The sequence below is a fragment of the Peromyscus californicus genome, unplaced genomic scaffold (assembly GCF_007827085.1).
Source record: "Peromyscus californicus insignis strain IS unplaced genomic scaffold, ASM782708v3 Scaffold_4__1_contigs__length_199733344, whole genome shotgun sequence".
NCBI classification, from domain to species: domain Eukaryota; kingdom Metazoa; phylum Chordata; class Mammalia; order Rodentia; family Cricetidae; genus Peromyscus; species Peromyscus californicus.
The window spans coordinates 24,644,308-24,670,590 of record NW_026294562.1 but is presented as its reverse complement, the minus strand read 5'-3'; the positions used below and the strand labels follow the sequence as shown (position 1 = coordinate 24,670,590).

General features: G+C 41.4%; 1 protein-coding gene across 2 annotated transcripts in view; it reads left to right on the top strand.

Annotated features, from left to right (window-relative positions):
- Window positions 1–26,283, top strand: part of Exoc6 (exocyst complex component 6) — a 140,267-nt gene that overhangs the window by 107,954 nt on the left and 6,030 nt on the right. For both annotated transcript variants that reach the window (XM_052713882.1, XM_052713883.1), the window contains one exon: window positions 1,930–2,003. In XM_052713882.1, coding sequence (XP_052569842.1) covers window positions 1,930–2,003 — 74 coding nt within the window. The remainder of the gene's footprint in view (window positions 1–1,929; window positions 2,004–26,283) is intronic.

Sequence of the window (26,283 nt, the reverse complement as noted above, 5' to 3'; positions counted from 1 at the left end):
CCCGAGTTCCATTCCTAGGACCCACATGGTGTAAGGAAGGAGAGGATGGACTCTGGAAGGTGTCCTCTGACCTCCACATGGAGGCCATGTCATGTGTGTGTGAACACATGCACATACAAATTTTTTTTTTTTAATGATGGAGCTGGAGACATAGATCCAGTAGTTAAGAGCACTGGCTGCTCTTCAGGAGGACCTGGGTTCAGGTGCCAGCACCCACATGGTGGCTCACAACTGTCTGTAACTCCAGTTCCAGGGGATCTGACACCTTCTTCTGGTCTCAGTGGGCATCAGGCACACGCATGGTGCATAGACCTACATTCATGCAAAACTCCCATACACATAAATAAATTTCTAAAAAATTGAAACAGTAGAGTCTTGGATCTGGGAGACAGTTCAGTAGAGAAAGTGTTAGCACAAGAATCTAAATTTAAATCTCCATCTCCACAAAAAAGCCAGGCCTGGCAGCAAGTTCATGTAATCTTCAAGCTAGACATAAATTGACGGGAGGATCCTGGGACTTGCTGGCCAGCCATTCTTGACAGATTGATGGTCTCCAGTCTCACCAGAGACCCTGTCTCAGAAATAAAGTCTAGCATGATTAAAGAAAATGGTTGACATTGATCGCCATGGGCACACACATGCACACCAGCTTACACTCATATAGTAAACACACACACACACACACACACACACACACACACACACACACAGTAAAGTCTTTTTATAGACTTTCATTTAAAACAAAGTAGACTTGAAATGCTTTCTTTGGTACTGGAATTGAACTCAGGGCCTGGTGCTTGCTGTGCCAACACTCTGCCACTGAGCTGTGTTAGCCCCCCTCTCCCTTTTTTAAATTTAATTTGAGACAGGGTCTCCCTAGGTTGTCCAGGATGACTTTGAACTCAGGCCTTGAATTGTCTTCTCTTCTGCTTTAGCCGCCTAAGCAGCTGGGGTTGCAGACCTGACCCACCAGGCCTGCCTGTTAGGATTAAAATTCTTAAAGTACAAAAATTATTGAAAAGTGTCTTATTTAAAAAAAAAATTTTTTTTAAATCTTGTTTTAAGATATTCTTTCATGCCAGGCGGTGGTGACGCACACCTTTAATCCCAGCACTCAGGAGGCAGAGACAGGTGGATCTCTGTGAATTTGAGGACAGCCTGGTCTACAGAGCAAGTTCCAGGACAGCCAAGGCTGTTACATAGTGAAACCCTATCTTTAAAAAAAAAAAAAGTCTTTCGTTTAGAAGACAAAAATTCCTTTATGAACAACAACAACAACAACAACAACAACAAATAACTAAGTGACGTGAGCAGGTGTTCTTGAATTCATTCTGACTTTGCTACTTAAATGTTTACCTGTGGTCTTCATGTACAGCTCACCTCTTACCTGGCTATCTGCCTCTCATTGCTGTTAGCTAGAGGTGATGTTTATAGCGCATGCTGTGGAACTAAGCAGACTTTTTGAGTGTCGTTGACAGCCATGGAATCGGTAGTTTGGAAGTGCTTCTGTGGTCGTTCACCTGAGGCCAGAAGAGGCAGACAGCTTCACTTGGATTGAAGTACATTACTACTCCTGAACTTGTGTAGGACAACCCTTCTACATGTATTGTGATTAAAGGTTACAGATTAAGTGGCAGTTTAGAAGTTTTATACTACTAAAATATTTGTGGTGATGGGTACAGAGAGCATATTTAATAGAAATTGAAGGCCGTCCAGGACTGCTTCACAGAGAAACCCTGTCTCGAAAAACCAAAAGAAAAAAAAAAACAGAAAAGAAAAGAAATTGAAGGTTGTAAGTGGTCTTTGTTTGAAATGATTGTGTATAAATGTTACAATACATTTGTAATACATAGAAATGTAGCAGTTAAAGTCTTGTATATTTTTCGGTATTTTTCTAATTCCCTTTTATTTTCTAAATTTTTAAAATAGTGTTTGCCAGCTCTGAGCCTGTGCCGGGATTTCAAGGGGACACCCTCCAACTGGCATTCATTGACCTCAGACAAGTAAGATGTAATGATGCTCTCCACTTACTGTTCTCTCTTGCCTCGTTAGTTTATTCTTAATGGTACCAGAATGCTTGTCTGCCCTGAAGACCCATCTTTAGAAGATGCCTTTTTTGATTGCTGTGTATTTGGCACATCTCTGAACTTGTGTTCATACAGTGTCTCAACTTTATGGAGCAGTCCCATAATGAGAATTTAATTTATTCACTGCTTGCAAGTATTTTTAATAATTTTTGTGGTCTTATATAAAAATCAGTAGTAGTAACATTGTTAGAACTCAAGTTAAATGTTTATTAATTATTACTAGAAAATCACCTCTTGTTTAGAATTGTATTAATGGTAATTTTTTATAAATTTTCATATGCCTCCAGAAAAAGGGATACAACTAGGTTTTAAAAAATCATTATTCATTCTTATATATTATCTTTGGTAAGAATGTTCTAAGTTTAGTAACAAATATGAACTCTTTTTTTCTGCCTTTTATTCACTTTTCAATTTTGACATTTCTGCTCTGTTGTATTCTTTATTTTCTTTCTTTTTTTCTGTCCCCTATTTTTTCTTCTTAGTCCTTCCTTCCTCTTTCTTCTCCTTTTTCTTTTTCTTTCTTAATCCTAGGATTAAGGGGCTTAGTAAAGCTGGGGCATCAGAGGGTGTGGAGGCAGTGGAGGCAGTGGAGGACCATCCCTTAGAGGGTTCAGGAGCCGAGATTGACAGCAGGAGTGACTGCTGTCCTTGGCAAGAAACCATATGGGAACAAGATTAAAACAAAGGCGCAGTGATCAGTCTGTTAATGATGCTCATTCCCCTGGGGGATGGAGATGACCTGCAGAGAAACTCCACCCATGTTCTGAGGAGAACCTTACTACACTGATGTCTGCAGTAGGATCACTTTGAGCCTTTAAGGAACTCCGATTTCAATAAATGTTTGGGATTAGAGCTCTTTTTTGCTGTTCATGTACCCCCAAAGTGGAGTAAGTACTTAGTGGCACCCATGTATTCATTATTCGGTGAGAAAGTGTGATTGAAGTAGATACAAAATACTACAAGGTAATTTCATTCTGTGGAGTTTCAATGTCCTTTGGAGAAGACTGGAATCCATGTAAGACCATGAGTCCTGTGGAAATGAATGCTATTTCAAGTCAGGTTCACAAGGATGCCGAGAAAGCACTTTCTGTAAAGCACTAACTTTTTCTGCATACAATCAATATTTAGTATGATGCCAACAAGGACCGACTTCTGGGTGATGTGGATCTCTAGCCAGCTAGCTGTGCTAAGTTGAGAAGGATAGCCGGAAACCAGGAAGTCTGACTCCGCTTGGCTTCTGTGTGCTGGAAGAGGTTCTCTGGCAGTAGGTCCTTTCAGAGGACTTGTGTTTGTTGCATTTGTTCTTGGAGGAAGATGATCTAATATGGAAAGCTGAGACTGTAGCAAGTTGGAAACAGGTTTCATGGAGTGTTCGTTTCTCAGGCAGTCAGTATGACCATTTAGTAATGTAATGTTCTCCAGCCCAGAGACATGACTTGAGGGTAAGCCATGTAAGTCATCTGTGCACAGAGAGTTTCTGTTTCATCGGAGTTTAGATGGTGCTAACTAGTTTCTACATTAACTAGTTGGCAGTCTGTGGGATTATGAATAAGACCACATAGCTTAGGAACTGAAGATGTGTTGTCCCTAAGGGGATGAGTATGTCTCTCAGCTGATAGAGCATGTCCTAGCACACTTGAGGTCCTGGGTTTAAGAAACAAACAACCAACCAAAACCAGGCAAGGGAGTGAGGTGATACACTCTGGTAATCTTAGCTAGAGCCTGGCTCAACAACCCTCTCCAAACAAAAACCATCACTAACAAAAACAGGCCTCTCTTGTTACATTTCTCTTTGCGTTGTATTAAGCAAACTTTGCTTTCTGCTTAAAAAAAAAAATCTGTTTTTTAATTTGTGTCAATATGTTTGACTCCAGTTACCTTCTTCTTTCACAGAGTCTTAGACAGCATAGATGGCCACTTTATAAACTAGGTGGTAGACGCCTTTAATCCTAGCACTTGGGAGGCAGAGGCAGGCAGATCTCTGAGTTTGAGACCAGCCTGGTCTGCAGAACTACAAAGCTAGTTCTAAGACAGCCAGCACTGCACAGAAAACCCCTGTCTCTTGGAGAAAGAAGAAAGATGACTGCTTTGTAAGGCATATATCTCCCTAGGGGACTGTATTATTAAAACACACTTATAAATATTAACATCTTGAGTCATGATTGAATATACTTTTTAAATATGTGCACTTAGAAGACATTAAGGTCCTCGTTGACTTCCCCTTTTAAATGTAAGCTGTTTGAGAAACTTTCAAGTGGATTTTAGACACTGTCTGTGAAAATGCATAGTTATGAAACCTATACGTATAGGGAATTGCTAAAGTGCCCCCTGGACAGCGATAGCTGTGGAAGCATTACACACCACTGTATCACATGGAGAAGAACACTCTGATCAACTGGTTTATTGTGTTAATTTTTTTCTAGTCTTAAAAGGGACTTAAATTTTGTTCTCTTAATGTTAAAATGTAGTGATTTACCATTCCTAGACTTTTATACTCTAAAATGAAAAGAAACAACTAATTTTTGCTTTTGGCTGCTATATCACTTTGGCCATAAGTTAAATTTTATGAATTTAGTGGTTTAGAGTTAATTAATTAAAAAAGTAGCTATATTTCACTGCATTTGCTTTTAAAATTAACTCACGGTCATATTATGAAATACACACTATGAGAGTAGGCCAAAAAAAACCCCGAAATTGATCTTGAAAAACGAAAGTCTTGCATGGTTCATTCTGTCTAAGGTTATTGATTATTTAAATACAGATGCCTTAAAGTGTTGGTAGTGCTTTTACATCGGACTTCATAAAGAGACATTCTAGTGTCTAATTTTTGTGAGGGGGTTTCTCGCCGAACATAGAGGGCTGCCGGCGCCTTTGTTTACATTGCAGTTGAGTTTCTGCACTTTTCCTTCTTTTTCCCTCTGGTCTGTGATCCGTTTCTGTCTTAATAGGGTGGCTGACAGTTCTTTTCAAGTGGACTTAGAAAGGCAAGTCGCTCTTTTCATAGTATGTATAAGGGGTCGTGCTTCTGGTTTTTAGTTTGAATTTGATACTGCTTCATGAGTTGCTGGGTATGAAAGATTAGGAAGTAGGTCCAATGGTCAGATTTTACCTGCCCACCCGGACTTTGCCCTGAGGTCAAACTCCTGATATTTGCTGCACTGAATGGAGGAGTTGATGACAAGTATGAGTTGATACAAAAGGAAAGTTAGAACCATATCAAAGCTGAAGGCAAGAGAACTGGGACTCAATAAGAGACTGTAGTTAAAAGATAGATCGTCAGGACTGCCCTCCTCTAAAGAAAAGGAAATAGCTGACCTGTGAGTGAAAAGACTTTATCATCCTGCCAATCACAGACTTGCTAATGGAAGCCAGTTATCTCAACAACATCTTAAGACCTGCTAGCCCAACAGACAGTGTGGAGGATTAGGGGCCCTGGTGCTGGGGGGGCAGGTGCTGCCCGTCAATTTAAACAGGCCATTTAAACACAATTTGTACATGTGAAGTTTTCTTACAAATAAAAGTTGTCATCTTCCTGTAGGACATTAAGTCACAAAATGATGACATTTTATATACTTATAGGTCTTGCCTTTTTTTTTTTATTCAAAGGCCATTTTTTAAAAAAATTAACTTAATGATTCTTTTGACAATACACAAAAATCTTACAGTTTGAAAGCCATTTTACTGTAAGGTGTATGTCTAATATATAGTACTCAGAGGCAACCCCTTCCTAATACAGTAGCAATAGTTCACTAAATATCACTGGAAAATGAAATACTACATACAAGTGCATTTTCTGGGTAGCTAAGATTGTATTTGAACCACAAAAACTTTAAAATTTTTCTGTTTTGATGAAGAAGTTTAAAGTGTCCGGCCTTTATAGCTTCTGAGCATGATTCGTCAGTTGACCTTCCCTGGCTTCCCTGATGATGGCATTAAATCTTCTTTCTGGCTTTGTGGTGAGTTACTTCGACTGGGAAGATACTGCTTCACTGGATGTTTTGATTCTCCTTTGGAGAAGATGCCGAGTTTTAAATTGACTTAACGGTTGACTAGTAAGGTGGGATTGTGGCTAACAGAACAACCTCTTGACCCCAAAAATGGTGGCTGACGTTTTCTCATCACCCTTGAGTGGTATTTCCTGAAGTATCTTTCTGGGAACCTTGATTTCTTATGATGAAAAATGTTTCTTTGACAAAAAGTTTCCAAGCTGGGAGTAGAACTCAGTTGTGGAACATTTGCCTAGGATGGATGAGGCCCTGGGCTTCACTAGGAAAGAGAAAGATTTCCAACCCATATAAGCTTAAGAGGCACAAGAAATACTTTATTTTTTTTATTTAATCTTTCAGAGACTAAAAGATTCTAACTCGGTACATTAGAATTTTAAAGATAAAAATTCTGCAGCAGCCTAGCATTTTCTAAGCACTCCATAGAACTTTTGCCTTGCTCATTTTGGGATGTTTTACATGAAACATCTGTCTGAAATGCTGTCTTCAGGATGACTCCATAGATGTCTATCTCTGATTGGGGCCAACATATTTTTAAACTAAGGACTTTGACCAAAACATGAGTTAGATTTATTGTTGTGAGAAGCTAGACAAGTCACTAAGATGACAGGGGAAACAAAATCCACAGGCCCCAAGGACTTGAGAGGCCCCAGAATAACACAGGCTGTCGCCGTTGTCTGTGGTTGCCCACCGCAGCTGGGTGGGAGGACCCTGTTGCTGAATATGCAGCACCGCATTCTTCGGTGGCAAGACAGAGAAATCAAGCTGGAACTGAGCCGGAAGCTTCATCCCTGTTGGCCATCTTCATAGTATCTGAAGGTGCTGTGCCTGTGGGCTGTTGGGAGAGAAAACTTCTCAACTGTTTGCCCTAGCTATGGACCCTGTGAGCCGTAGGTCTAACCTTCCAGGCAAGATGTGCCCACTAGTGCAATAGTAACAAGACCTTTAGGGGTGTAACTAACCTCTCTCTCTCTCTCTCTCTCTCTCTCTCTCTCTCTCTCTCTCTCTCTCTCTCTCTCTCTCTTTCTCTCTCTTTTAATGATTTGTTTTTATTTTTATTCTGTGTGTCTGTGTAAGAATGTCAGATTCCATGGAATTGGAGGTGCAGATAGTTATGAGCTGCTGTGTGGGTGCTGGGGATTGAACCTGGGTCCTCTGGAAGAGCATCCAGTGCTCTTAACTGCTGACCCTTCTCTCTCCAGCCCTCACTAACCACCTTCTGATGGGAATTTTGGCTGCTCTTCCAGAGGACCTGGGTTCAGTTCCCAGCATCTACACAGCCATCTGGAACTCTAGTTTCAAAGGTCCGATGCCCTCTTCTGGCCTCTGTGGGTAGCTAAAGGTTGTGTTTTAATCACAGAAACTTTAATAATTTGCCATTTTGATGGAAAAGTTAAAAATTTCCAGACTGTATGGCTTCTGAGCATAATTCTCACAGTAAATTGAACATCCCTGGCTTACCCCTATGTGCTAGAAGAGGGCATTGGCTGCAACTTTTTATTATTATTATTTTTATTATTATTATTATTATTTTAAACATTTTATTATTATCATCAAGTATGTGATTCTTCACTATTAGTCGGATATTTTCTTCTCCAAATACATGCTAGGCCACAGCAATTATGATTTTTCTTTATCTCTTCTAGGCTTAGGTCCTGTTTTCAAATACTTGATTTGGGGCAACATGAGAAAAGGACTGGCCATTCCTTTAAACTATATGTAGAGATTTCAGAGAGAACACGAACTGTGCCAACTATGTTTGGATCTCTTAGCATCTTTCTTTTTATTATTACTAGTGTCAGTATTGGTGTTTTGCCTTCATATATGTCTGTGCACCACATGTGTGCCTGGTGCCCACGGAGGCCAGAAGAGGGCATTGGCCCCTTGAAACTGAACTTAAAATGGTTGTGAGATGCTGTGCAGGTGTTGGGAATGGAACCCAGGTCCTCTGGAAGAGCAGCCAATGCTTTTAACCTCGGAGCCATCTCACCAGACTTTAACGACATCTTTTCAAATGTATGCTGTTGTCTTAGTTGAGGGTTCTGTTACTGCAATAAGGCACCATGACCCAAAGGCAACTTAAGAAGGAGAGGATTTATTTCACTTATACTTCCATATCACAGCCCACCATTGAAGAAAAGTCAGAGAAGGAATTCAGAAGAGGGCAGGAAGCTGATACAGAAGTGATGGAGAAACGCTACATAGGGCTTGCTGCTCATGGCATCTTCAACCTGCTTTCTTATAGCACCCAGGATCACCAGCCCAGGGGTGACAGCACCTCCAGTAAGCTCAGCCCTCCTCTATCAGTCATCAGTCAAGAAAATGCACCCAGGCTTGCCCATCGGATGGGGGCATTTTCTCAGCTGAGGTTCTCAATCCTACAATGACTCTAGCTTGTATCAAGTTTCACAAATCTAGGTGGCACATAAGTATAGTATATGTTCAGGAAAATCATGGTTCTACTGCTGGCTTTTCACAAAGTGACGTTTTCTATAACACTCAGGTCATGAGTGAAGACTTGGCCCCTGTGTCTCACTCACTATGCATCTGACCAGTCACAGCCCTCTCAGACCACTGTCATTTCCGATGCTGTGACTTTAGCTGATTTTGGGCTTTGTATGCATTACACTGTGCAGTGTAACTTTGTGATTTTGCCTTCTTTCCTTCCATGTTGTGTTTGTGTAGTGTATGCGTGTTATGTGTATTCATTCTTTTCTGTTCAGTTTATCCCTGTGCAGATATAGCTACCAATTCATACATTCTATTATTGGCAGACACAGGAATTGATTCAATACATACATTTTTTGTATGCCATGTAGTGAACATATGCATACCATTTCTGTGCAGGCGTTTGTCTAGGAATTACTGAGCCAGGGAATGTATATATGTAAACAGTTTCAGTAGAGACTGTGGAGTGGTTTTCTTAAGCACTTGTGCTAGTTTGTAAATCAGCCAGCAGCATAGAAAAGTTGCTCACTTGTTCATCATCACTTGGTATTGTCTGCTTCTTCCTTTTTAATCACTCCCAGGATTGGATAGTTACACCACCAGATTCTTCTCAAACTCTTCCATAAAACAGGAAGAGGAAGAATAGGACCAAACTCAATTCTGTGAAGCCAGCCTTGTTCTGATACTGTGCTGGCCAGTTTTATGTCAACTGGACACAAGCTGGAGTCATCTGTGAGGAGGAGACCCCAAATGAGAAAATGCCTCCATAAGATTGGGCTGCAGACAAGCCTGCAGGGCATTTTCTTAATTTGTAATTAATATGGGAGGCCCCAGTCCACTGTAGGTGGTTCCACCCCTGGGCTGGTCCTGGGTTCTGTAAGAAAGCAGGCTGAACAAGCCATGAAAAGCAAGCCACTAAGCAGCACCGCCCCCATGGCCTCTGCATCAGCTCTGCCGCCAAGTTCCTGTCTTGTTTGAGTTCCTGCCTTGACTGCCTTCAGTGATGAGCTGTGATAGGGAAATATAAGCAAAATAAATGCTTTCCTCCCCAAGTTGCTTTTGGTTACAGTGTTTCATCGTGGCAATAGAAACTGTAAAACAGTACCAAACTTAGATGAAGACATAATAAAAGAAGGAAACTGTAAACCACTTTCTGTTAAACATAGATGCAAAAATTCCCAGTAAAATGTTGAAAATCGAATTTAAAAACATATTAAGATGATCATACCCGTGACAAGCTAGTTTCCTTCCAGGGGTGCAAGATTGGCCCACCATCTACCAGTGTGTAATAGATAGAGCACATAAATAGACTCCAGGGCGGAAAGCACGTGGGCATCTCAATTCTTAAAGAAAAATCCTTCAGCGAAGTTCAGCATCCTTTCGTGATAAAAACCCTAATCAACTAGGAACAGAAGGAACATACCTGAGCATAATAAAGGCTATATATGACAGACTGACAACCGGCCTTCCACTGAGTGGGGTCACTGGGGGTCTGTATTTCCCCTAAAATCTGGATGGAAACAGGATGCCTGCTCTTTCTACTCATTCAATCTGGTTTTTGGAGTTTTAGCCAGAGTGATAAGACAAGAGGAAGAAATAAAGGGAAGAAAGCAAATTATCTTGTTTGCAGATGACATTATTCTATACTCAAAAGACACTAAAAGCTCCATCAGAAAACTAGTAAACCTGATAAATACTTCCAGAAAAGTAGCAGAGTATAAAGTTGACATACAGAAGTCAATAGCATTTTAGTAGCTTTTCTGTATCCCAATAGTGAGCTTGCCAGACAATAAATCAGAAGAAAGGAGAGCGGAGAGGGCAGGAGAGACAAACCCACACACCTCAGGAATAAACTTAACTAAAGAGGTAACACTTCTGCAGTGAGAATATTATATACTGAAGAAAGAAATCGAAGAAGACATAGAAAGACCTTGCGTACTCATGGATAGGCAGAATTGATTTTGTGAAAATATTACCAAAAATGATCTATACATTCAGTGAAATCCCCATCAGAATTCTATTGATACTCTTCACAGAGGTAGAGGACAGTCCTAAAATCATATGGAAGCATCAAAAAATCCCAGGATTGCCAAGATAATCCTCAGCAGACAGAGCAGTGCCAGAGATATGCCAGTACCAATCTTGAATTATATTGTAGAAATACAGTAACAAAACAGCATAGCACTGGCATAAAAGTTAGACATGTAGACCAGTGGAGTAGAAAAGTGGATCCAGCCAGGCGGTAGTGGCGCATGCCTTTAATCCCAGCACTCGGAGGCAGAGACAGGTGGATGATCTCTGTGAGTTCGAGGCCAGCCTGGTCTACAGAGTGAGTTCCAAGACAGCCAAGACTACACAGAGAAACCCTGTCTTGAAAAATCAAAAAACAAACAAACAAACAAAACACAACAGAAAAGAGGATCCAACATGTTAGAGGCTTGGGAAAGCTTACCGAGCTCTCTGCCAAACATTTGGATGCAGATTTCTTAATATGCTGCAAAGCAGTGTTTTGTGTGGCACAGTTTGAAAACAGACTTACCTAGGCCACTATCGCATTATATATAGGTCCCTAGAACAGTCTCTTGTAACTGAGGGTTACAGAGCTGGGTGTGGTGGTGCTCGTCTTTAATCCCAACACTCAGGCAGAGGCAGGCAGATCACTCTTAGTTTGAGGCCATCCTGGTATATAGTGAATTCCAGGACAGCCAGAGCTATGTCTTAAAGAAAAGGAAAACAACAACAACGACAGCAACAAATCCCACATAGTAATTAGATATGTTTTACAGTCGATATGAACTCTCTAAGTGTTAAAATACAAATAACACAAAAATGATTTTCAAAATCAATTTGTTGAACTTCCTTTTTTTAAGCATTCAGATGACTTTACGAAAGATGGTAATTGCTAGGGGATTAATGCTGCTTAGGAGCAGCAAACCAAGCAGTCAGTCACACAGAACAACTTGTTCTTAAGAAGCATGAAGTGGCAACACGGGATTGCTTGTGAAGAATGAAGGGATTTCAGCGGGAAATTAAAATCCTAGTTCATGTACCCTTCAAATCCCAGCAGATGTCAGATTCCTCACTGAATTATCAGTCTGTGGTTATTAAACTACATTATGCATGCTTGGAGAAATAATGAATATGTTCATTAGTATATGCTTTCCTTACTAATATTCCTCATAGATTAAAAATGAAATGGAAAAATGGGAGGGATAGATATTTTTATAAAATGATCAAAGCGATTTTTATATTTTTCTCATTGTTAAGAAGAATGTCTTACACTGTTACAAAGGAAATAGAGTTTGAAGTGACTTTTTTGTGTGTAATTACATATTTCCTTAAGACAGATTGTCTAGTAATTGCCAATTCTAGATCCTTAAAATAAAACCAGAACTTCCAGAAAGAAATAGTATTGCTATTTAAGGATATTATAAATATGATGAAAAAGCAGTTAAACGTTTTTTAGTTCTTACAGATTTCTTTGCTCAGTTAGCTTATTTTGCATGTACTTAGTCACAGGCGCCTTTATATGGAGAGAGAAGAAACATGGAGCTTTGTTCAGTGGATCTCTTTACCTGATCCCAACTCCTCCTGCCGTGTCCGCAAGCAACCCTCTCAAATCCCATCAAAACCCCAAATAATTTTAGTATGCTATAGTTCATGCCAGTCTTCACAGAGGTAATACAGGATCTTCCTCAGGTCACAGATTTGTGTTATTTACCTATCAATGATGTACATACAGTTTGGGTTTTTGTTTGTTTGTTTTTTTGAGACAGAGTTTCTCTGTGTATTCCTGGCTGTCCTGGAACTTGCTCTATAGACCACTCTGGCCTCGAACTCACAGAGATCCACCTGCCTCCACCTCCTGAGTGCTGGGATTAAAGGGATGTGTCACTGCATGTGGCAACTTTATTTGTATATTCATTTATCTACTTAAATTTCTGTTATTGTTTTGAGAGTGTCTGGCTGTGTAGTGCAGGCTGCCCTGGAACTTGCTGTAGCCTGTGCTGACCTCAGCCTTGAAAGTTCTGACATTACAGTCATACTCCACCGTGCCAGAGGCTTCCCTTATCTGATTGCTTTATCTTACTACTTTACAAAACCTATTAGGAGTGATTCGTGGATTTTTATTGCTTCATTTTCTTTAGCTTTTATCTCATGGAGAGATCAGTTATAGGTTGGATCACATTACAGAGTTCTTTGCATGCCTTTTGATCATGGATTCTAACCTGGAAATGATCAGTTGCTTTTAGTGGGTTCATATAGAATTCTGTTTGTGTGTGTGTCTTCTTCTGAGAAGAAAGCCTAATGTTTCCATTTCAGAGGAAATATGTCTGACCTAAAAATGGTAACTGACCACCAACTACTCTAGAGGAACGGAAAGCTGGTCAGATTAATGCCGATCACCAAGAGCTACTCCAACTTCAGACGTTTCTTCATGTGTTTCCAGATGTTTGAACACATGCTCTGCCTACTGTTTAAGTGCTGGGAAACCATGGTAACTGAGACAGGCAGGAATGCTGATACTATAGATTCATTTCTGTTTTCAGAATTCCATGTTAGAAGGAGATCCGCAACAGACAGTGACGATTTCAAACAGCTGTAGATGGAACTTCCAAGAGCTGCCAGATGGTACAAGAAAAGTCAAACACATCCATGTCAAAGTGACCGGAAGTGAAGTGGGCAGTTCAAAACCATTGATCAGGAACTCCTCTTTAAGGAAGTTACTTTTGAGCAGATCCCTGAATGAACTGGGAAGACGTGAGAGTGTAGAAAATGCAGAGTCTTAAGATGTGCCAAAGGACAGAAAAATGATAATGTTTGTGGTTGTAGTGAGCCGGGGAAGAGGTGCAGATGATGCAGGAAGGCTCTCAGCACAGAATCTCCATGCAGGACCTGGGGAAGGAGTTTGGGGTAAGTGGGATGGGGAATTAGCCAAGGTGTTTGAATGGGTATCTTCCCCACCTCCCCACCCCCCGAGATGCTTTCTTTGTGTAGCCCTGGCTGTCCTGGAACTCAAATCTGTAGACCAGGCTGGCCTCAAACTCACAGAAATCCACCTGCCTCTGCCTCCCAAGTGCTGCATGCGCTACTTGAGTGGGCATGTTGTTTCTAGTTTATGTTTTGAAAGATTATTCTGACTGCTTTAAGGAGAATAGATGTTTTAAAAGACAAATTAGAATCAGAAGTATCAGTAAGATTACTTTGGTATTCTCAGATACAGATGATTAATGTTGTATATTGATAATGTGATTGACTACTTCACAGTGGTATCATTATATAGACTCACGATTCTTATTTTAAGTATTGCATCTAGTTGAATTTGTCGTGAGCAGCTGGTTTGTTTAAATCTCAGGAATAGTGTGTTTTCTAACGAACTCTATTTTTGAGCAGAAAACACGGGTGTGTAGTATAGCATCACTTGCATTCTGTATACTCCCATCATCTTCTCTTCCATGCTGGCTTTCTCCTGGCCCTGGATTTTCTTGATTACTATGTTGTGTAGATTTTTCACCTATGTTTATAAGTTGCCATAAAGCCCTTTTGGACCAATGTGATTTATAAATAAATACTTGTTAGAGGAATCCTAAAACTTTTTGCAGTCAGAAGCACTAGATATAGGTGGATTTTCTTTACCTGTTTACTAACTAAATCTTTCTTGAGTTCCTCAAATAGCCAAATAGTAAAGAAGTACAAGTAGGTAGTAGACATAAGCTGGGCCAGTGGTGGATACTGTATGCCTGTAACCTGAGCACTTGATAGGCAGACTGGAAGGCTGTGAGTTTGAGACCAGCCTGGGCTGTACTCAGAGGCCCTGCTGCAACAAAGACTAGACTATTTGAGAGATGAGTTCATTGGTGTCAATGAAGACAGTGTTGTCTTGGCTAAAGGACAGACACTTGAAGAGTGTGAACAAAAAGCCACTTGAATGGTGTGCTAGTAAGAACACTGTTGGGTAGGACACCAGAAGCTGCATGGGCTCCTACCTCTCTTAGTAAGTATGTCATGACCTTGGAAAACAGTTTCCTGAACAATGTCAACTGTTTGTGTAACAGGAAAGATTGTATAGTTGACTTCTGGGAGAGATTTCTTTCCTGACATGCTTACTTGTCATTACTAAAGTTAGTGACTTGTGTGACAAAGACCATCAATTGATTGAGTCATCAGCTGCCATCATCCTGTACCTAGCATAATTCATCAGAGCAATGGCAGGGTGGTGGCCCTGGTGAAGATAATGGTGAACTGTTTGGAGCTGGCATTTCTCTCCACCTTGAGAGAGGAAGTGCCTTGGACATCACCTTCTTGTTCTCTCTATCCCCCTCACCTACTCTCTTCTACCTTTCTATGCACAGACCATACCCCTAAATAATTACAGGCTACAAATTTTAGGAAAGAGGTTCTGTCGATCACCATGGAAAAATGGGAGACCCCTGTAAGTTTGCAGGACTCCAGTTGCATTTGACATGAGCAACCCTAGATTCTCTGTCTGGGGACATGAACAAGTCTTGGAGGTTATGAAGGAAGTGTTTGGCCAGAACTCTTGCCATGGAGACTGGGTGTCTGCCAAGACTTTACTTTGAAATCTTTGTCTTCTGTTTCTAGTCTTAAGGCATCATAACATACCATTCTTTTGCCGCTAGTCTAGTTTATTCTTTTATGAAGAAGTCACTTTTAAATAACAATTATTTCCACTATAATTAAAGAAATCTTCTTTTGTTTGCATTATATTTGTTACTATATTGTATCTACACCCTGCTTGCTTAAACTTGCCCATGTAACTCCTTCACAGGAACTTGCTTTAGAAGTTTGAAGTCTTTGACTTCTAATGAGATTTGCCAAAGTTGTAGTATCTGAATGCTTGACTAGCTGCAGCAGTGAGACAATAAGCTGTCCACACAGCTCCTCCAGCAAGCTTTTTATTCTTAGACAATTCTAACTTCATCTGAAGTGCCAGAGAATTAAAGGAAGAGGTATTGGGCTTTACTCCTGAGTATAACAAGACCAGACATCTCACAGAGTTTACCTTAAGGTCCAGATATTAGAAAAGTATGCTACCCTTGGGAAAGCTTAGATGATGAAGGATTAGTCTGACTAAATGGCTTTTGCCTTTTTCTTCTTTGTGTTCCAATGTCATTACTGTAGAAGATCGTGGTTTATGTTTAAATGTGTAGGTTATTTGTGCTCATACCTTCAATTATTAATATACATTTTGGACTCAGGTTTTTAACTGTTACTTTTAAGAACTAGATTCAAGCTGCTGTATGGTGTGGGAAATTATGTTTTTAAGGTAAAACGTGTTGTCTTTCTCTGCTGAGGACTGAACCAAGGGCTTTATATATACTAGGCATATGCTTTACCACTGAACTATGTCTCTAGCCTGGTTTCTCATTTTAAAACAATTACACACCCATAAGAAGTTGCAAGCAGGTCCCCAGTACACTTCACTTGGCCTTTCCCAGTGACAGCTATAGTGTGATTATCACGACCAGGGAACTGTTTGAAACCTCAAACAAAGACAGAGCTCTCACTTCTCCCCTTCTCTTCAATCTCTCAGAGTAACTGGTTCATTTCCTTCCTCGCCCTTTATAATTGACGTGTATTTGTGAACACACTTAAGCGCATGCTCATAGTTATACTTTGTTTTGAGATTGGGTCTCACTGTATGTAGCCCAGACTAGCCTTGGATATGACCTTCCTACCTCAGAGAACTGTTCATACTCTGCTAGCATTTTGTTTTGTTTGAGACAGAATCTCACTGTGGAGCCCTGGCTGGTCTGGAACTTGATTTGTAGACCGGGCTGATCTCACACTCGAAGAGATCTGCCTGCCTGTCCTTCCTAAGCAGTGCTGGGAATAAGGGCGTACACCACTGTACTTGAAAGGGATGCATTCCTTCACATCTGTGCTGGGGTGTGTGTATGTGTGTGTGGGGGGGCACATTTTGAAAGAGCTTTTGATTAATGATTTGGGGGTTGGGGGAGAAGTGAGATGAAGGCCAGGCTGACCCCAAACTCGGCAATCCTCTGCCTCAGTGCATTTAGACATGACACACCCTTTAGAAAATCTCGTGGCAGCCTTTGCCATTTCTCTCTGGGATGTGGTTAGACACTGCCTTTTCAGACACTCACCAACGGTGCATCCCTTTTCCTCACTGATTGAAATACCTGATTACTCAATGGAAGTGTTTCTCTTCTTACTCTGGGGTCCACTCTTTTTCAGCCCTGATCTTCTTCGTGTTTCCTTTTATTGTGTGTAGTGTATGTTATTTCCTTTCCTTTCTTCTGTGCCCTTGCCATCTGAACCCCGCCTCTTCCCATGTAAAATGACCCTGGCATCGCTATTGGCAGAAATAATTCTGCTCTTCCTCTTCCTACTGTTCTGGGGGCACCCTGTCCTGCAGCTCTCATTGGCTAGTGTAGAGTGCATCTGTCATCGGCTACACGGAGAGAAGGAGGACTGTCGGTTCCCTAGATCTCCCCTCCACCCTTGGGCGCCTCCTGTCATTCACCCGTGTCTCCCACAGTCTCTTGCTGTTAGCTTTTGTGGTGCCTCTCCCTGTTTACACCCTGCACCCTTCTTTTCTTCCTTCTCAGGTGATAGCCATTCTTAATGAGTGCATGGCATTCCCAGAAGTGCAACTGAGTACCTCCTGTGTGTGGTCCCAGTCTGCTTCAAATTCCTCTCCCCTTCCTTGATCAACCCCCTACACTGCACACTCAGTGTGGATACAGTTAAGAGTGTACTGCACAGCTGGGTGGTGGTGGCACACGCCTTTAATCCCTGCACTTGGGAGGCAGAGGCAGGTGGATCTCTGTCAGTTCGAGGTCAGTCTAGTCCACAGAGTGAGTTCCAGGAAAGACTCCAAAGCTACACAGAGAAACATTGTCTAGAAACAAACTAACAAGAGTGTGCTACACTAGAAGCACAGATGGACATGTCTGTGTCTTTCCATGATGTCACAGTTCATTGAATAAGTCATTGCTGTGTCAGTTTTGTTGGTTGCAATTTTCCAGGGAGTCTCATTTTCCATGGATAGTAGCTTTTGGCAAGCACAGATTCTTTTATTCCAGTCTTAGTTACTAACATGAACTCAGGTCACACATATCACACAGTGGTGTGTGTGTGTGTCTCTGTGTGTGTGTGTGTATTACAGAATAGCTACAAAGGGGTTAAAGAGGCTGCAGCAGAGTTCAAAGAGACCTTCCTGGAGGCAGGCAGAGGCAGAGAGCTATACAGATCGATGCAGAATCGATGCATGTCTGCAGGGATTAGATAAGGTAGTACCAAACCTGGGTGGAGAGCTGCTGGAGGCCCACAGAGCCAGGTATTAGGGTTCAATTGAGCTACAGAGTTGAAGGACAGGACATGAAGGCCACAGACATGAGGACCAGGTCTGGATGGATGGATAGACAGCAGGCTGTGTTAGCAAGCTGTGAAGTACCCCTGCCCCTTATGGCTTCCCTACCTATTGGTCACAGGTGGTCAGATAACAGGTCGGAGAGGATCTCTCCTTCACAGTGTTAGCTGCTCTCCTCTCCATATTACGGGGTCCCAGATAAGGTGTTATACCATTTGTTAGTCTAGTGTGTTCTACAAGTTTTCCAGCTTGCTTTTTCTGATAAGGTTTTAATATGCCCTTATGTTCATATATTCCCTGTCTACTTTGATCAATTTATAGGTGGGGTCTTTTTATTTTCTGGAATAAACTGTATTCACCAGTTCATTCTTTGTGGCCAATGCCTGACAGGTGGTGGTGTCTGTATGCCTAACAAGGTATGCAAGTCACCCTTCTTCTGCATTTGTGCTCAAAGGGAAGTTAAATGTAAAACAGAGTCATCCACAGCATCCGTAGCTGAAAGCTACTGCTTTTAGGCTATGTGGAATAATGTAGAGCAGGACACAGTCTGATCTCCACAAGATAGTTTCTGGTGTCCTCTGTCTATCCTCTCCAAGCAGTGTGCTCTATAATGTCATGCATGGCACTATTGATGTAATTAACACACTAGCTCTAATAATAACATGCATGGCACTATTGATATGACTAGCACAGTAGCTGATAGTTATGTTTGTGTGCCTGTCTTTCCTATTACGTTTATGATTTTCTTTAATACAAAGACTAGATCATTATAGTGTCAAATGTAGTGCTTATCATGATCCTTTTATTACAGAAGAGGAAGTTGAGACCTGTCTTAGGGTTTCTATTGCTGTGAAGAGACATCATGACCATCGCAACCCTTATAAGGAAAACATTTAATTGGGGTGGCTTACAGTTTCAGAGGTTCAGCCCATTATCATCATGGCGGGGAGTGTGGCAGCATACAGGCTGACATGGTATTGGAGGAATAGCTGGGAGTCCTACGTCTTGCAGCAACAGGAAGACAACTGACAGTCACACTGAGGGAAGCTTGAGCAAAAGAGACCTCAAAGTCCACCCCCACAGTGATACACTTTCTCTAACAAGGCCACACCTCCTAATAGTGCCACTCCCTTTGGGGGTCATTTTCTTTCAAACCACAACAAGACCCAAATTATAACTCCTTTAAATGGTTAACTAAAAATGCAGGTAGCTTCATTTTTTGCAACTTGGTTGGATAGGAATTTAATAAGGCATAAACAATTGGTAGGCAATATTGGTGTCTTTTATGGAATGTTTTCAGAACTATGAGGGGTAAATGTCTGTTATTTATTTGTTTGTTTATTTATTTATTTTTCGTTTTTTTGAGAGAGTTTCTCTGTGTATCCCTGGCTGCCTTGGGATTCATTCTGTAGACCAGGCTGGCCTGGAACTCAGAGGTTCACCCGCCTCTGCCTTCCAGTGCTAGGATTAAAGGCATATGCTACCATGTCTGGCAAAACCTTACTTCTTAAGCATTATCTTATTCAAGTGAAATCGTCAGATTGTTACTGTTAAGGGGACAGAGACACAGCTACATGTTGTCCCCCTCAGCAGCCGGAGGAGTTCCTCAGAGCAGACTGGGATTCCATTGCTCTGATGTAGAGAAGACTCCCAGTTTGATGAAGCAGAGTTAGAGATTATGTCACAGGCATTCTTATATTTAATATAGATGTGAGCATGAGGGTCAGTAGAGAGAGAGAGGCACTCAGAAAGAAAGACATGTCCAAGTATGGGTTTGCCTTCCCAGGGGAGTGTAGAAGAAAGTACCATACACTCAGCTATGGGGCTCCTCAAAGAAGAGCAGCAATCGAGTGACTTAATATTAGCCATATGTACCATTTTCATGGCTCAAGTTGCATCTCAAAAAGTTACTAATAACCTGCATGGGACTAACTCAGGCCCTCTGCATATATGTGACAGTTCATAGCTTGGTCTTCCTGTGGGACTCCTAACAGTGGGAACAGGGGCCATCTCTGACTTTGTGGCCTGCTTTTAGGATCCTTTCCCCCTACCAGATTACCTCATCCAGCCTTAATAGGAGAGAAGGTGCCTAGTCTCACTGCAACTTGACAGACCACCGCTGGTTGATATCCATGCGAGGCCTGCCCTTTTCTGAAAAGAAACAGAGGAGGAGGAGTGAGTAGGTGGGTGGGGGGAGAGGTGGGGGGAGAAGTGGGGGGAGAGGTGGGAGGGGGAACTGGTCAAGCTGTAAGAACAAACAAATTAATAAATAATGCAAAAAAGTTGCTAAGAAACCTTTCTTATCCTTTTTCCACTTTCAGTAAGATTCTAAGGTGGCCCTGGATATCATTGGGTGGAATTATAAACTGTAGAGTGGTACCAAGGAGCCACCGGGCTTGCACAAGGCCCTCCCAAGTCGCACATCTTCTCTCTACTGGGGTTTCTAGTGGGAGTCCTAGAAAGCTGTAGGTGTATAACTGGGGAGAGAGAACGGCCTTGTGCCGGGATTCCCACTTCTCTGCTGGCTGAGGGCTCCTTTCTGATTTCCCTCTTTCTATCCTACCTCAAGATAAGTAAGTAGAGTTTTATTCGGTAAGAAAATGGAGGGCTTGATTTTCCAAAAACTCTAATTTCTACATTCTGATGCACCATAATTAAATATCAGATAACTAAAAATTATTCCTTAAAAATATGCTGACCTGTTTTAAGTTATAATGTTCATCAAGTCTTTCTTGAATCATAGTCTCTTAATTACCCCAGATTCTTGCCAGGAAGTTTTACTTTGAATATTTTATGAATTGTTTAGACAATCTGTAAAATACTTAGAAGATAGCTTCCAACTTCCACGTTTTTCTCTCTCTTCTGTTCTTTGTTCTCAATTATCACGAACCAGGCTTTACCTCCTCACCTGTGTGGAGGGCACTGGGCCAGGCATTGTCTCTGTTCTTACACAGAAGAGACTGGGCTGGAGTTTTTTCTGATGGCCTAGTGTGAGCTGTTTATGCAAGGTATCAGTGGAGACAATTATCCTAACAGGATGACACAGCCTGTTAGGCTTAGAATGTCCTGATTTCCTGTTTAGGTTACCCAGAGGTCAGATGCTGGTTTGTCTCCCCTCCGGAGTCCTCATGGTAGAGTGTGGTAGGACTTGGATCACAATCATTGATCTGCGTTTATCCTTCCAAGAAAGGAAGTCACGCTCTCTCTGTTGTTGGTATTTTCTGGCCACAGCACGTAGTGAGGGTATGGTGCCAGTGGCTGTGTGCCAGTAGCTGCTTCCTAACTCAACTCCATCTTCAAGTCCGTTTGTCACAATGTTGCAGAGTTGTCTCTTACCTCTCTGGAATCGGTTACTAAGCACTGGGCCCAACGTAAGCCTTGCCTCCAGTCTGTGAACCCTGCCTTAGTGAATCGGACTTAGTAGTTCACTATCTGCCTTTTTACCCCTTGTATTTAATTATGCTTGAGGGTATGGAAAGACGTTCTCTTTAAAACAGATTAAGTAGCAAGTGTTCTGACATGTTTTCTAAGCAAATCATTATACCTGACAAAAGATAATTACATATACAATCAGATCTGGAAGTAAATGGTTAATTAAGGTTAATAAATAAGTCCTTTTAGATTCAAGAAAAGTAAATACATATTTTAAATTGCTTGAATAAAGACAATAAAATCTATTATAGGAAGGAAGAAATGGCTGAGGATACAGGTCCCTTAAATGTAAAATAGTAGAATATTCACTGTGTGTATATATGTGTGTGTGTGCGCGTGCGCACATGTGCCCTAATGATGTGCTTTAGCGCCATGACACTCTGTTAAGTGGGGACCATAAAGAGCTGCTTTGTTAATGCCCAGTACCCTACCTTTGGTAGTCCAGCTCACTTTGCATTCCTTCTGGACTCCAGGGCAAATGGTCAAGTCTGGCACTCGCAGCTGAGACCTCATCTCTAAAGCAGAGCAATGGATTGTCTGAGCCTTGCCTTTTGCTGAGGAGCTCCTACAAGGCTTAGAACTGAGTGTCCCACTGGAAACATGCACACTCTTCTTCCTAAGGCACTTGCGATTTGCTTTACGTAGTTTCATCTGTAAATGCCTTCAGTTCCATTTTTTTTGCTTTGTTTTTGAGACAGGGTCTCATATAGCCCAGGCTTGTCTCAAAGTTGCTGTGGAGCTGAGGGTGGCCTCAGCCTCCTCATCCTTCTTCATCTACCTTCCCTGTGCTAGGATTATAGGCTCTGAGTTCCATTTTAAATAAGGAAATGACAAGATGCTATTCAGACATTTTGGTGTCCAAAGTATTTAGTTTTAATTTTAATTTAGTTTATTCCCTTAAGCCAGAACCAGCATTTATATGACAAATTATAAATTTTATTAGACTTACTAAAATTTTAGAGTAAAATATATGTCTCATTTTATTGAGGATTAAATTAACCCAGGTGTTAGATTCTCTTCATTTTCTTGTACTTTGTTATAAATCACAGCCATTATCTCACGTGGGGAGTGGGGTTAATGGAACACCCACTTAGATTCCTGTAGATGTGAAAAATAGTTACTCCCTTTAGTCCTTGTTTCCTAGCATCACACTGTGACGAAATACATAGAGCAGGTTCCAGCCTAGTCCGTCCTTCAGCACAGGGACATCAGCACAGTTTCCTCCTCAGCTAATCCAGACTGCCTTCTACTGCTCGAGTTCTTCCAAACTCAGGTCACACATGGCTGTCATTTTCTTCTGCCCTGTACCGAATCAAAATGACTCATCAGACAGAATGGCAAGTCTAGTAAGTGCCTCTTGAGGTTCAAGGTTTGATCCTTTAGTACTGGGACTCTGAGCTTCATATAACTGACTTACATAAGTGCAGCAGATGACGGAATGAATCTGGACAGAAAATGAAATGTATGACTGGCAGTGTTTATTTGGCATATGAGGTGATGCCATCATGGGTTTACATAAGGGAGCCTCAGAAGCCGAGCTTTGGTTTCGAAATGCTCTCCACATCTATAGCACATGGTAAACCATTACCTAGTGTAATCCAGCTTTCAGAATGACAATATATTATTAACATTTCAGAGGTATATTAACTGTTTTGGTTGTTTTTACTCTGTGTGTGTAGGTATATACCTAAAAGAAATGAAAGTTTATATCTACAAAAAATTGTACATAAATGGTTATTGATGATAGCTAAAATGTGAAAAGGGCCAAATGGTTTTCAACTGATTGTTAGATACAGTGTGATACAGGGAGCGGAATTCCTCAGCAACAGGCAGGAAGTACTCAGATGCTGCAGTGTGGTGAACCTTGGGAACACACCAAGTGAAAAGAATCGAGTTATGACAGACCCCACCCCAGTGCTGTCATCCTCTGCTGTGACTGCTGCTAGCTGTGGGGGCTGGGCAACAAGCTCTGAAGTGGGTCGAGACGGTGTCAGACGCTCTGAATATACTGAAAACCACTGATTTTAAGTGGGTGGATTGTGCAGTACAGCGCAAAACTACTTAAAAAAAAAAACACTTTTAGTGATGTATTTCATTGTATTAAAGTTATAAAAGTGACGAGGAAAAATTTGAAATATCTGTTATAAATAGGAAGGTTGCATAAGTAAGGTAAGCTCTTTATGTGATAGCAGTGTACATCTAAAATGAGCAAAAGCAAACCTGAGTTAGTGTTGTTCTTCTGGGGTGTGTGTGGGGGGGACCCTTAGTTCTGTGATATGCTCCATATCTAATCTATAATTATTTTCTGTGTATTATTTTGAAAGAATCAATTTTAATACATCAACATACAAGTTTATACATGTTACTGTATGTTACTTTACCTGTGACAGCCACAGGAATTTTGGCAAGTGTAAAAGTGTATAAATCTGTATGTGTTTATTGCCATTATTTGCCTCTTTCTCTGAAATTCTAAACTTACCTGATGACTGCCCAGCACTACCTATAGCACAGCTTAGCAGTGCAGATACTCTAAGGAAGGCTTGCCGTGGGAGTACACGCTTCTAATCTCAGTGCTCAGGAGACAGGGGCAGGGGAATTGCTTTGAGTTTGAGGCCAGCCTGGCTTACATAGAAAGTTCCAGGCCAGCCAGGGCTACACAGAACGAGAGAGGGGGAGGGGGGGGGGGGGAAGGAAGGTAGTTGAAATAATAAAAAGAGAAGAAAGAAAACTGGAAATACCCTTCAAGGACAGTTTACTCGCACAGTGAAGTGAATTAAAGGGTGACGAAGCACGTGGCACCCTGAGCTCACCTGTGGTCCTCCCAGAGGGAACAGAAAGGCACTGACTGAAAGCTGCCTTGGAAATGGACATTTGAAAAGAGAAGGCTTGGGTGAAGACAGCTTGAAGGCCTTCAACACTGGGAGGCAAGAAAAAGAGACTGAAGGAAAAATTTTGTATTTTGAAACTGGGTCTGTAAGGGCTAAAATTAACCTGTAAGCCCAGCTTGCCTGAGGACAGATAACTTCCGGGAATGCTAGGGGATAGTGTTCTTGTAAGATAACAAGTCACATGATTTCACTGCAGTAAACAAGGTTGGTTGCCCCAACTGCACAGGATATACTTGATCACATGTAGATAGGAGATACATAGACAGGATGTACATCAGGATGTATACTTGTCCCATTGGAGGAAGGCAGAAGTACCATAGCCTTGTGGGTTTGGTCTTTATAATGGCTTGTGGCCATTCTCTGGGAGTCCCAGGTATGGAGCTGGTCATTGTACATTGTCCTAGCTACTAATAAATAAAGCTTGCTTCAATTGGACAGCCATGGATCTGGTCTTTCTCCTCTAAGTTTTCAGGTTTAGCAGGTCTTTTGTGGTCTAGGCTGACCTTGAACTCCTGCCTCTACTGTTCATGTTTTGGGATTACAGGTTGCACCACCATGCCACGTTTTCTGAGGTATTGGGTATTGAATCTAAGGCCTCAAACATGCTAGGCAAGCGCTCTACCAATTGAGCTACATCCCTAACCCCTTGTATGGATTTTAACTAAGTTTATATTGGCTTTATCTAAAGTTCTCTCCTAAGCTGCATCTAGAGTTTTCTTAATGTGGTATTTTCACAGAAAAGGGAAAGTCTAGTGCTTGAGAAAGCAGATGGCACTCATTTGATGCCATTACCTAGAAAAGACAAATATTCTCCAGGAAAGGTCAATAGGACCTTTCTTCTTCAATTCCCAGTAGCCAGTTACTGCGGATTTGTTTGAAGGGTAAGTGTTTCGGCCTCAGCGTTGTAGTGGGCTTAGGAGTTGGCTGTGGTTGTCTCTGAAGCGCACTAGGAACCCTGCATCAGCTTTGTTTCTGGACGACGAAGGAAAAACGATCTTCTGGTTTACTTTTGGAATCTGCAAAGTGACCCTGAAGCCCCAGGTGGATTTAGTGTTTGGAAAAGGGAACTTGGGGACTAAGGCTGCCCCTGAGCCCCCAGGTCACTGTTCACAAAAGCAAACCTGGTGTCCCCAGTTGCTTCTCTCTTGAGGTTGGCTTGGCTCTATTTATCTTCTGTCTTGGGTCAGTGCCCCTGAGGTGCTTCAAAAGCAAAATCCGAAAGACCCAAAACAAAACTAAACCAGATTCAAGGAAAAATGAACCGGCACTGTGGATTCAGTTTTACAAAGGCAAAAAGGCACTCTTAAGAGCTCCCTAGAATGGTTGTAAGTCTGCCTGCATTCACTGTGTCATTTGCACAAAGTGATCTCAACAGGTTTGAGACCCCGAAAAATCTACAGATTCGGAACCAGTATATAGGATGGGAAGCTGTCAGCCCGCTAAGTGGGTCAGCATGAAGGAATTCCTCAGTGATTCAACTATTTTGAGCATATAAATGGGACCACCCAAGCAATCATTTCATTCCTTAAGCTGATCCTTTTGTTTGCTGGACACACAGGAAGCACTAAGGAAGTAAAACTTAGAACTCACTTACAGAGACTGGCATAAATCCACTTGATGTGTTTAACAGTTGTTCTGGAGGATAACTGCATCCTTACTACAAGAGGATGCTAATTTCAAGTGATTTTTTAGACCACGATGAGATGGAACTGAAACACACTGCTTGGCTTCTATGTGATCCATACTTGATTATTTCCCCAAAAGACGTGAAGATTCGTTTTACTTGGCTTTTGGAACAAACCCACTTACAGAACTTAATACCAATTCTCATTATCATGTGCCCTACTTTATCCTTTAATAAGCATTTGTGAAGTTGCTTTTGGATATCATGGTGATGTTTTGTTTTTGTTCATGTCCATCTGTCTTTGTACTCTGCATATCCGTGTTAACTAATAAATTCACCTGTTGAGACCATGTCTTACTGGTTTGTTGTTGTTTTTTAACAAGACTAAAGCATTTTATGTGATTGCTACAAATGTATTGTTTGTTCACTGCTATCTGAAGGA